Source organism: Exophiala bonariae (genome assembly GCF_035927105.1).
Source record: "Exophiala bonariae strain CCFEE 5792 chromosome Unknown scaffold_18, whole genome shotgun sequence".
Taxonomy (NCBI): domain Eukaryota; kingdom Fungi; phylum Ascomycota; class Eurotiomycetes; order Chaetothyriales; family Herpotrichiellaceae; genus Exophiala; species Exophiala bonariae.
The window spans coordinates 581,246-593,733 of record NW_027042493.1 but is presented as its reverse complement, the minus strand read 5'-3'; the positions used below and the strand labels follow the sequence as shown (position 1 = coordinate 593,733).

At 50.3% G+C, this 12,488-nt stretch overlaps 4 protein-coding genes across 4 annotated transcripts; 2 read left to right on the top strand and 2 right to left on the bottom strand.

The window, feature by feature from the left end:
• Window positions 1-573: 573 nt before the first annotated feature.
• LTR84_004147 (uncharacterized protein) lies at window positions 574-1,797 on the top strand (the record flags this gene model as incomplete). Its single annotated transcript, XM_064847725.1, has 1 exon — window positions 574-1,797. One exon carries the CDS (start codon window positions 574-576, stop codon window positions 1,795-1,797), a length of 1,224 nt encoding a protein of 407 aa, XP_064704837.1.
• A 445-nt stretch (window positions 1,798-2,242) lies between these two features.
• LTR84_004146 (uncharacterized protein) lies at window positions 2,243-6,265 on the top strand (the record flags this gene model as incomplete). The annotated part of the gene is made up of 1 exon (XM_064847724.1): window positions 2,243-6,265. The coding sequence occupies one exon, from the start codon at window positions 2,243-2,245 to the stop codon at window positions 6,263-6,265; it is 4,023 nt and encodes a 1,340-aa protein (XP_064704836.1).
• Window positions 6,266-6,947: 682 nt separating this feature from the next.
• On the bottom strand, window positions 6,948-7,841 carry LTR84_004145 (uncharacterized protein; the record flags this gene model as incomplete). The annotated part of the gene is made up of 2 exons (XM_064847723.1): window positions 6,948-7,231; window positions 7,835-7,841. The coding sequence occupies 2 exons, from the start codon at window positions 7,839-7,841 to the stop codon at window positions 6,948-6,950; spliced, it is 291 nt and encodes a 96-aa protein (XP_064704835.1).
• A 2,988-nt stretch (window positions 7,842-10,829) lies between these two features.
• LTR84_004144 (uncharacterized protein) lies at window positions 10,830-11,267 on the bottom strand (the record flags this gene model as incomplete). The annotated part of the gene is made up of 1 exon (XM_064847722.1): window positions 10,830-11,267. The coding sequence occupies one exon, from the start codon at window positions 11,265-11,267 to the stop codon at window positions 10,830-10,832; it is 438 nt and encodes a 145-aa protein (XP_064704834.1).
• Window positions 11,268-12,488: the final 1,221 nt, after the last annotated feature.

The following is a 12,488-nucleotide window of genomic DNA, read 5'->3' as shown; positions in this document are numbered from 1 at the left end:
CTGGCAAGAAGCCGGTGGAGAGTGGTTGGAGAATCGAATGTGATGGTCCGTCGCCCGTACTCCGGACCTACGAGAAACCTTGGAAGACGCATGCCAGTGGATGTATTGAGAACGGGGAATCTGAACTGCTGGGCGAATACAGACACAGTGAATCTACTCCTCCTCTCCTCCACGTCACATCGTGCCATTCATCCCACAGTGAGATTCCCCAGATCGACAGGGCATTTACTGCATCCAGGCTGGTTGCCCACAGCTCCCCGCACGCCAGAGAGCTTCTTTTCCAATTCCATGACCTTGACTCACAGAGTCACCACAACTCACCCACAGTGACCTCGGTGAGGGCCACGCATCATTCTACTCCATGTCATCAGAGCCACAGATGACCACCCGTCGCAATATGAGGTGACAACTTTCCCCAAAGTACTGAGCGTCCGCACCACACCGCACCCCGTTGGGAAGCCGACAGGGAAATTGTTTATAACTTCTCCATCTGGCGTCCACTTTTTTTCCCTGCCAGAGTCGCGCAACCAGTACCTCTCGAAAGATCATCTAGAAATCAACAGAACAGTCAAAATGTGGTCTCAGGTCGTGAAAGTCATCGCTGCGTGCGCTCTTGTTGCGCCAGCCATTGCGCAAACACCATCCATGGGTAGCGGCCCTAGCAACACGTCGGATCCTCTGGCAATCTATACTATTTCGGCCGAGGGTATCACGGGCAAGTTTATCCCCTACGGCGCTCGTCTCATTTCTCTGCTTGTCCCAGATCGCGACGGCAATGAGCAAGACGTTGCGCCAGGTTATGATACTGGGGAAGAATATGTGGAGGATTCGGCAAACAACCACACCTTCTTCGGAGCCGTGGTCGGCCGGTATGCCAATCGTATCAAGAACGGCACATTTACCATCGGAGAGAATACCTACCACATTCCTCAAAACGAGAACAACGGCAGCGACACCCTGCATGGAGGCTTGATAGGTTACGATCAGAGGAACTGGACAGTTGTCTCAACCTCTAGCTCAAGCATTTCATTCAGCCTGCTTGACACCGGGTTTGAGGGCTTCCCAGGTACTGTCTTGACCGTTGCTACCTACTCGGTAGGAGGCTATCCTAGTGGTCCACAAGGAGAGGTCCGACCTCGACTTACATGCACCCTCGTATCCCATGCACTTGACGAGCCAACACCCATCATGTTGGCAAACCATATCTACTGGAATTTGAATGCCTTTAAAGAAGAAAACACATTGAACGATACAACATTGTGGATGCCCTACGCAGACCGCTACATTGAAGTTGACCCTATTCTAATTCCAACTGGTGTCATCGGCACCGTCGACACTGTGCCGGCCTTGGACTTTACAACTCCCAAGTTACTTGCTGATTCCATCAAGGGAGCACAAGGCCTCTGTGGTAACAACTGCACAGGTGTGGACAATGCTTTCATCAATGACAGACCAGCGGGCGCAGGCGACAACTCGAATGGTTATCCAGTTCTGTCCCTTTGGTCGAAGACCACTGGTATTCAGTTGGATGTCTCGACCAATCAAATAGGCATGCAGATCTACACCTGCAATGGCCAGAAGGGCAACATTGCTGTCAAGAAGAGCCAACAGGACAGAAACAATGGAACCGCAAACGCAGCCAAGTTTGTCAACAAATATGGTTGCATGGCCATCGAACCTCAAGTCTGGATTGATGGCATCAACAACCCTGAGTGGGGTGTCACTGACTTGGAGATCTTTTCGCCCGAGACTGGTCCGTCAGTGAGTTATAGTACTTATGATTTTTCTACATTTTAAGAGTGGCACTGGGACATAGGAGCAACGTGATGATGAAGAAGATGATCAAAGATGAATATAATTATTTGGACTTGGCGGAAGCTGATGGCACAGCGCTTTGTGTGGCTGGCATTGAGAAAGAGTCGTGGAAAAAAAGTCGCGTGTTATTGCAACCAATCAGAAGCTCTGAAATCGACGTCATCGTAAACAAACAACTCTTTACAGCCTCATGTTTCAGCAACTTGAACGGGCCTCTAATTGTACCTATGCATTAAACCCTCAGATGCATAATTTCATACATACGATGATAGACAAGACAAGCGCTCGACTATTCCGTTGATGCCAGAATCAGTCCCATCTCCTCCTCTACCTATCTCGATGCCAGCTGTCATGCGCAGTTAACCCACACCCACACATTCCAGTCCTCCTCTCAGACCAATTTCCACACACAGACCGTTCCATCACAATGCCACCTACCCCCACAAACACCTCCTACAGATTGGACGACCTCAGTTCCCCTGATCCTCTAGCATCTCCCTTCAACGACGACAACGATAGAAGTCACTCCGCATACAGAAGTCGACAATCACCGATCAGAAAACAAAATGCGACCTCAACCCGCGACCTAAGGAGGAATTCTTCAGCAGCACCTTCGCTTGAACACATCGCTATTCCATCTTCACCTTTCCGAACTGTCTCCGAACAGAACCTCAGCCCCTGGAAAATCAGAGTCACTGTCGAAGCAGAGCCGGAAGATATGGATTCAGAGGGCCCAAGGACGAGAACCATGACCCAGACCATGAAGATACCCCTGCGACAGGATTCTTCACCGCTTGGGGGAGCCAAGTCCTCGAGAGGTCGAAATTCCCAACCGGCTTCTGCCAAAAGCAAGCGCGGCTCGACACCCACACGCGGTCAGAAAAGCAATAGTCGGTCTCGAAGACAGAGTGTGACGGATCTGGATGCCAGACCTTTGGGTGACGATGCTGAGAGTGATGATTGGACCAAGCAGAAGAAGAACCCGTCACCGCGCAAGAGAAGAAGTAATCGCACGCGCAAGAGTACGGGTGATACAGATGCTGCGGCTGCGCCAGAGTCTTCTCCGGTGAGGTCCTCGCGGCGGCGATCTTCTACAGCAGCGGATTTCGAAGTGAGACAGGATACAGATGCTGAAGTGATTTACGGTCAACAAGAAGAGCAAGCAATCGAAGAGTCAGAGAGTGGATCGCCGGAACTACGTCAGATCGACCTCAACAGAGTATCAGTGCGCTCACGAGCGATGTCGACCAAATCGGTAGCAGACGACAACCAAGATATCAGCGACTCCAGTCTGTTGCAAAATCGAGTGAGAACCTCTACCACGAAGCCTGTGGATTTGCGCAAAGTATCCGTTAACAGCGCGATGAGCTATCCAACCCCGTCGCCAACTTCATCTTATCATGGTGATTCAGACGACATTGGCATTGTTGACAATGGCGATGATATCCATGAGACTGAACAAGTCGGTTTCGATACAGTATTGGAGAGCGAAGGTTTCACTATGATCGATCTCGACACGATCCCATCCGCACGACAATATCTCAGTCCTGTCCAAGAAGATCCAAACGCTGTGGAGCCAATCATCGAGGATGCCATCCCGAGCCCACAGGAATTACCCAGCGCAGGTGAAACAGTACCCGAGAGCAGGTCCGAAAGTGTTGTCAGAACTGAGCCTATAACACGACAACAACCTCAACCCCAGCCAACCATCGATTATCCTACCCTAAACGCCGATGACACCGAGTTCTCCAGTACTGTGCCATCATCACCACCAGTGGCAGAAAAGGGGAAAAGTTTGCTACGTGTTCCAACCTCAAATCTTCGCAAAGTAACTCCAATAACATTCTCCTCACCCAAGCTACCGTCACCACCAAAACAGATCACTCGCCGAACGCCGCACCATCAACATCGTGGATCAGCTGGAGCTGTGTTTGCAGGCATCGCATTACAGGATGTTGTGTCTCCTGATCACCCTAGCGACAAGAGTTCAACGAGAGGAAAGCTGGGCTCCTCGTCACGTAGCTTGGAAGATGATGGTCTATTTGGAGGCTTCGATGCAGGGACGAAACGTGAATTGCGCGCTGGACTTCGATTTGGCGAAGAACTCGCGAAGAGGCAGTCGTCTAGTCCACCTGCAAAAGTTGAACCGCGAAACGCTTTTGCCAAATCAATATCCACAAATGTTGATTTGCAATCATTGGGAAAGCGAGAGTTTGAACCGCTTACTAGACACCAACCACAGACGCAAATCTGGCGAGGTGAAACCACAGTCCAACGAACTCCGGTTCAGATGTTCAATCCAGTTGTCTCCAAGTCTACAGCGGTTGTAAGAACGCCCGAAAACCCAGCATCAAAGAACTCTGAATCAGTATTGATGGACACTTTAGCTCGCCGCGAGCGAGAGTGGCAATTGGATAGAGAAGCCGTCTCGCGTGAGATTGAAAATGCCAGTGCGAGTCAGGTCATTATCATCGACAGTGATGATGATGAGAGTCAGGCGGTTGTGAATAAAGCTGCTCATATTCAGACCTCGACCCAATTGGCTGAGCCCATTGCTACAAATCTGATTTCTTCATATGAGGAGGACGATGATGAGGATATTTGGTTGGCAGAAGCGAAGAACTCTTCCAGTCCTCACACTCAGCAACCTCAACCCATCGAACAGAATCAAAATGGATTCTTCTCAGAAACCGAACAGAAGAAACAACGAGATGTCGCCCGTGAAGCGGTGAGTCGACCACGACGGAGTTTAATTCCCAGTCCTTGGAAAAGAGGCGATGATGTACCCGCACCGGAAGAACCATCAAGCCTTCTTTCCACCAAATTAGAGGATCAAACTGGTATACTTTTCTGGGAGCAACAGCAAGTTGGGAAAGCAAAGTTTGAATCTAAAAGGGCACAGCACAATCAGCTCCGACCCAGACGAAGCAGTGGAAAGTTTGATATTGATTTAATGTTAGGAACACCTGGAAAGAAGCAGGATTATGACTCGGGGCTTGACTTGACTGGGGCAAAAAACCAACAGGCCGATCAAGAGGAAGATATCTCTCAGGAGACAGACAGCCACGAAGCAGTCGAACAAATCATTTCCTCATCTATTGGACTGGAAGAGGCACTTCAGGATCCCATCAATAATACCTTTGGCGAACCTGATGCTATCCCATCACCAGAGCCACCTATGAGGATTCCAGTCAACTTCAACGACTCTTCGATGGAAATATCGACCACAGACGTCATGCATAACGCGCCCAGTTACAAGCCCGCACCACTACAGTCTCCATTCAGAAACACGAAGACAAATTCTGAATCATCGCCTCCTCGACCACCAACACCACGCTCCGCTATGAAAGGATCACGACAGATCTCCGGACCAGAAATGGGCTTCAGAAGACCAGATTCTCCCACCATGAACCGAAGAGTGATCTTTAGCGAACGGTCGAGAGGAGTTGATGTTCATGGATTGGAATCTAGCTTTAGTATGAAATCCGGATCAGGGTGCGAGGATTCTACGTCGGGACAAATCAGAGCACAGCTGGAAGGAGAGCTGTTGAATGATGAGGATACGGTGGAGACATCGTATGGCTATGAAGAGGAAGACACGGAGACCGAGCTCGAACCAGAGCAGGAACGCTCTCATGAGGAACCTGTTGTTGAAGTTCCTACAGTCTCAAAGTCTTCAGATACAAAGCCTGGCTGGCGGTCTTGGCTTTGGAAAGACAAGAAGACCAACACGGAGGAGTCAACAACTGTCCATCAACCTGATTTCACGAGTGCGCCTGTCGATACACAACGAAGCGCAACCAAATCTATCACCCCACAAGACAACGCAGCACAACACCCAGCCTGGACGCAAACCATCAGCTCCACTATCCCCTCCAGCAAACACCAGCAACAAACCGCGACCGCGCCCACCTCAAAACCATCACTACAACTACCATCCTACCTCCTCCCACCCTCGTACCCATCCGACCCAACACGGTCCCTCAACACACCGCTCAGCACGACAGGGCCCTTCAGCAACACGCACTTCCGCACCCTCCACATCATCTACCGCAAATCTCTACGCCCCAAATTCCACGCCCCGAAACACATCCGCCCCGCCGTGCGCCGCCTCCTCGGCACGCAGATGGAGATTGACGAGTCCGAGCAAGGCGTTGACCGCGGCGTCATGACCTGGACGCTCGGTGAGGGCGAGTGCGAGGTCCTCGAGCGCTTCATGCAGGAGGTCGAGGCTGGGTATGGTGTTTTTCCCGGTGCGGATGTGGATGGGAGTGAGAGTGGGAGTGGGCCTGTCGTCTGGGGCTGGAGTGTCCAGCAGCTGGCGCACTGGCTTTGTCGCATTGTCGTTGGCGAGGTCGTTAGGGAGGAGGAGGCGCGTGCGAAGATGAAGATGAAGGCGAAGGAGAAGGTCGAGGTTACGGCGAAAGCGAGGGCGAAGGGAGGGAAGTAAGTGAGTAAGGAATCTGGGTCGACAGTGGCTTGTTTCCTTGCTTGCTTTCTGCAACTGCTACTACCACTACTGGTACATAATTCCTCTTGTCCGGTCGGGACGGGACGTGCACATATGGGTACGTACGGTGTAGTGCAGATTGGTTGTTTTGTATCATTTCAGTCCAGATGTTTGGTGTTTTGGGCGTCTCGGGTATTGATCAGTCAGGTGTTTGGCGTTCATTGAAGACCATCAGCAGTCTTCTCTGAGCGTGGTAACTAGGTACCTTGGGGTAAGTAACTTCCAAGTACCGAGGGACTGGACTGTGCTGCTCTGTAGTCTGTACCCCGTAGTCATTGATGCTTTCTCCACGAGTCGTGTTAAGAGCGTGCGAGTAGTGAGTGAGCCTAGCCTGTCCCGGTGAGGTCATCAATAAGGATCGGTTGTTTATCATTCTTACGCTAGTTACTTGTTTTCTTATGTTGGGCTGTCTGTCCGTGGAGCTCGAGAAACCTCCGCGGGAGTGGTGTTCGGTTCGGCCTTTGTCGTGTCTCACTTGCCTGTCTTATTGCAAAGGTAGGTATCTAGTACCTAATATGTTGACGTGGTGATATTTTGTGGTGAGACTTTCTATGTCATATGTCATATGTCAATTGTTAAATACTACTTCAGCCAAATAACACATCGTGGTCTTTTTGGTCTTTTACAGGTCCAACAAATTGTATTCCTCCTGACGTTGACGTGGATTGATATTATATGGTGAGTAACCCCCGTCCCTTGCACCTTGTTCGTGTGTCTGCATCTGCCCCTGCATCGGCTGAGTCAAAAGATCAGGTCTAGCAGCGGCTTGTTCTTCTAGTCTCTTCTTCTCTTTCTTCTCCTTTCGAATCTTCAACATCAATAGGTAGGTGAGCAGCGCTAAGATGATTGAGGCGATGCCTACACAAAGTCCTATTATGCCTTCGCGGCTGAGACCAGAGTCAGGATCTGTACGCGTGTTAGACATATCGCTTGGGTTGCTCGGTGTGGGATTCGTTGCTTCTGATGCGGACGTTGTTGTTGAGCTAGATGGCCCAAGGCTGGGAGAAGAGGAGGGAGGAGAGGAGGTTTGAGATCCGGCTTACCGTTCAAGACTCAAGTCAGCACATATCACATCACGGGACAAGGTTGTAGAGCAGGGCTCCGAGGGCGTTGGAGAGCCAGAAGAGCCACTCACAGCTGAACGTCTGCTGACTTTGACCTGAAGAAGTGGTCGTGGTGATGATCGTGGTTGGTGTAGAAGTCTCCGTCACCACGCGTGTTGTTGTGACTGTGTTGGTATTCGACGATGGCGTGGTGGTCGCTTCGGTGCTGGCTGGCTATCGGATTGCGGTGTAACCCGCGGCTACACAGTATCCGTCGTAGATACTGACCGCACTGGATATGTCGACCGTGGTGGCACCTGCCCCGGTACATTTTGTTTTGATGCATGTTGAGAGGTGGCGTTCTGCGTCGGTATGCAGGTCTGGTCTGCAATAGCAGGAATCGAGCGCGACGTTGAAGCATCCGTATGGACATTTGAGTGCGTCTGCAATGGAATCACCTGCACACCCGGCATTGCCGTAGAGAAAGCATCCCTGCACGCACGCTCGAAGCTGACTATACGCATCGACACTTGCAATTGTTTGGTAGGTGTCGGCCTTGACAGGTGAGATAAGGAGGCAGAAAGTCCATGCCTGGAAGAAGAGGAGCAACAGCTGCGGTAGCCCTGATGGGAAGGAGCGAAAGGCTGTCATTTGAGATAAAGTATCCGTAGGTGGCCGATCGAAGAAGAAGGAGGAAGGGTCAAAGGAGGAAGACCAGTGCCTGTGCGAAACTCTTCATACTGGTCATAGCCACGAGCTTAAGAGAAAATGCCCGCTCGACATGGGTGTGGCTCAGCCTTGCGTTTTCGCGCGTGCCTGGGAGGAAACAAGAAGAAGCCAAAGATTGTAGCGCACCCTAAGTCGGCGCAGTTGCCAACCACTGATATGGATCACTGCATTGTTCAAATTTCAACCTGTAGGATATCGACAGGCAGCCAACCGGTCTGGTGAAGCCTTGGAATCGGGGCACATCACTCGAAGCCGTGATTGGTGATGATTGAACAGCCACAGCAAGCTATCGGACATCCACAGTCTATGGGCAGTTGAAGCTCCGGCACCGACTGCCTCGTATTTTCTCTCAACACTGGTCTCGATCTACCATGGCATCTCGACAAAAGTTGAAACACAACTCAAAGGCGCGTCAAGGTAAAATGATCCTTCTCTCAGTGATATCCACGAGCTCGGTTTTGGTCGCTGAATGAAGACAGGTCAGCCAATGCGATAAAACGGTATGATTGAGCGGTAGTTTGTCTTCAGCTTCATGCAACTCTCAAGAATTCAGCCCAATGGATTTGCCCTGGGGTCTCCTGTTTTCTTGTCCTGGAAAGACAAGCGGTACCTATTCGGCAAGAACAATATTAGGTACGCGAAGTGTGGCGTCATATTGACCCAAAGGTGGAAAAGATTCTGTTCACGTACACACTGTACCTCGTATAGATGCTTAAGGCGCATTGGAAGAAACAAGGAAGAAGAAAGGGGCAGCGAATCAATGGGGTTGATCAACGGTACCGAACGCCACCATCCCCGAAAGAGGAGATAACAGAGCCTCAGCCTCACTTTGCCCACTCAAAAGTTCTCTCAAAGAATAAATCGCTGAGGAAGATGATTGATGCTGGACTCTTAAATCCTCGCCATGATGTACGTTCCAAACCACAAGACGCGCGAAGGCCTCAGGAGTCTGAACTACTTACTTTCTCTGGCTTCCTGCCGACGAAGGTAGCGAGTAGTGAGGATACCACGGCCGGGAACGCGCATTGGAAATCTTGCTGTAAATAGAGCGATGAAGACGTGACGACCTCTCTCATGGTGTCTCTTCTGCGCTGTTGGCCAAAGTTGTCATTCTTGACGCCCCAGTCTGAGTCAACTGAGATCGTTTCGAAGATATGATGCAGTGGTGATAATGGATAAATTCCACCGTCGAGTCCTGAATTGGCTCCTCAATAGGTCCCTGAATGCCGGCTCCTAAGCCATGCATGATGCGTCTTTCCGCCCCGCCCCCCTCTGGCCCCCTCTCGTGTCTTGTGGGTCGGTGCAGACATCTTACTCGAAGTAAGTACGGGGGTACGGATACATACATACCACACCCATCAGGCTTCCCGGCCGTTCGCCGGCGTCCCAACACTCGAGCTGCCGGTGAGCACGATATCTTTAGTACTTGGCAGAAGGTAAGCTGCACGAGGTAATTGGTTGTGACTGGTTTATTGGAGGATCCCTCATTCATCTCCGTGTTCGAAGACTAAAAAGGCCAACACTGGGAAGCGGCGTAAATCAGGTACCGGAATCCTTCGCGCAAGGAAGAGGGATGTCTCCGTTTGGCGCCATGTAGTGAGATGTAATCAAGTTAAGTAATTACTTGAAGAACGAGTCTGATATTCTTGGTTCAGGCCGGCGTCGAGTGTCCTTGTGCCTTACCGTGCTGGGAGGTTAGTTCATAGTAACAAGTTAGCAACAGCACCACGGAGTTTTTTCAACGATACATCAAGTTTGGTGGAGTGTGGGTAGGGCTGTTGAATAGCTGCGTCAGATAAGCTTTCGCCTGGTTCGTGGGGGTCTGACGCACTGTTTTCGGTGCTCGTGGATGTGGAGTGAGAAATGTGGTCGATGGCATGTTCGAAGCGTTGTGGCTGGCTGGTGGTTGTGGTGGTCTATCTGTCCCTCGTAGCTCCCAAGCATAAGTTTAACGTCCTCGTATTCGTACCGACTTTCTTGGTGCTCCCGAGACGAGTGAATACCTACTTACCACCTGATGGAAATGAGTCGCGCATGGGAAAAGCAAATGAAACGATCAAGAAAGAGAGGGAGGGAGGATCGATTGCAAAAAACACATTTCAAAATTGCATGGGTATCATAATGCTAGCTAGGGTCTTTTTTGTTTTCGTTTCCATTTCAGGAAGCTTGGGTGGATTACTCATTCAGTCTACCATGCGTTCCAATCCCTGAACATGGCCAGGATGATCGGCACGATGGAGTTGATGATCACAGGCCAAGGCGCCGATCATTATGGAGAGTCTCCGTATCTCTGTTCGAGCAGACCCGGATATTGGTACTTGAGGTTGCGCAGATCTCAGGTGTTGGTTGCGAAATATTGCGATTTGCCGGTTGTGTCCATCAAATGGGAGAAAAGGTGCAGACGTTGTCAATGGCGCTGATATTCGTGTTGCTCTCAAGCCAGGAAAATTGTTCTCGGTCGACATGAAATACAAGAAGCACTTGACAAACGCAAATTGGTTCATGGCTTGCTGAAAATAATGATGATCGTGCTTGATAATTGCTTGATTGATAGGCAGAAAAATAACGAAGTGGAACTGGAAACAATCCCAAATTCGAATGTTCGCTTGCTGAAAGTGAAATCTATCGATAACATGTTACATTCGTTTCCATTGGGTTCGTTTGTGCATCAGTTGATGATAGAATCTTGATGCAGTCGTTCAACATTGATATCGTCGAAATCCATGACGAACTCATGTGAGGTTGCCACACTTGCCACGGATGATGGTTTGTGGAGGTCCAACGGTGTAATAGCCTTCTCCGGCATTCCCTTGTAATGTTCCAGCCCAACCGGCATTACCGACGAAGGAACAAGGTCCATTTCCAGCCACCACTCCAATGTTGTCTACCGTGATGTCGTTACAGTCACCAATGGCATATGCTGGTAGACCCAAACATTGGATGTTCTCGAAGTCGTACCATGTGCCATCAACCGGAATATACAGACCATAGCTTTGAGAGCCTCCAAGCATGATGACGTTGGTGGGCCAGTCGGATGCGAAAGCGGCAGTGGCGAGAGGAGATCGAGCTTGAAGAAATTTGGGATTGAGAGATTTGCGAACGATGGGCGTAGCCGAAGTGAATCCAAGCATGGAAAGCACGAACAGCGAGATTGTTGTAATGAGATACATTTTGCGAAAAGGTTGCTTCAAGGCTTTGGAAGATGGCTGATACTGGAAAAGTTTGTAATTGAACAAAGATGGAGGCTGTTTTCTCGCACGTTTTATAATCGAAGATTGAAGACCCTGAAATCCTGGATAATTGCTTCAAAGATGACTCTGCTCTGTCACAAGCCTAGGAAAAGTAAAATGTCTCGGTCCCAATCACGGATAGGTGATGAGATTGCCGTCTGAAGTGAAGATATGTACCGCTCAAAGGTGAAATAGGTTGTAATTTGTGACCAGGAGACTGGCATTCACGTCGACTTGTGCGACAAATCGAGGGCTATGAATCGGTGCCCAGTAGCTTTCAAAAGCTTCTTAACGAATGACAGGTGAGATGGGTTGGAAAAGCAGCCGATTTGAGTCTCAACGGGTCTTGGAAGGAGGAGGTTCCGGTCCCAGCGCAAACTTGGGTTAACGAGTGTAAATTGTAAGGAAAAAGCCAGCCAGGAAAAAGACAAATGGAGTTGGCGATGAGCCGAGTAGATATTTGGCAATTGGTCCAAGGAAGGGAGGGAGGGAGGCGAGGGAAAGCTACTCGTAGTGAGCCTCAAAGAAGTCGGCAGCTAAGGCAGGATAGCGCAAAGTATCAACTGGTCTGATCCTGACTAGTAGGAGCGACAGGGTCGAATGTCAATGGCCCTAAGCTCCAAACGCGGTATTCTGGAACTCGATGGATGTTGTGGTAAAGTTCAGTGTACGTGTGCTCCAAGATCTATCGGTCGTTGGTCAGAAGTATAGATTGGTGGCTACAGCATTCCCGTCTGGAGGCGGTCGCGCAGGTCACATGGAGGCCAGAGCGAGCCAGTCAATTGCAGAGGTGGCACACCAAACAGAAAACATGAAGTTCAGTTGATGGAAGATTCAAGACGAGTGCCAAAGATGAAGATGGAGGGCGCTTGAGGTGGTGGATAGAGAACCCCAGGTGGGCCCTGGACGAGCTCGATGAGCTCGATGACCCAGTTATCCCAAGAGCATTCAGGAAGGTGACGCAGAAGGATGGGACCGATTTGCATTCGGGGGCACCCAGATCCCTGTCTAGGGCATCACGGGCATGCAGCCATGGCGGCAGTATCCCTGTCAGTGAAACCGAGGGCCCAACCATCGGGTGAAAATGGTCAGTGTTCAAATGGTCGAGAACGTGGCGTGGTGGTGGAGCGATGCCAATCGAGCGACGAGTCGACGACTCCC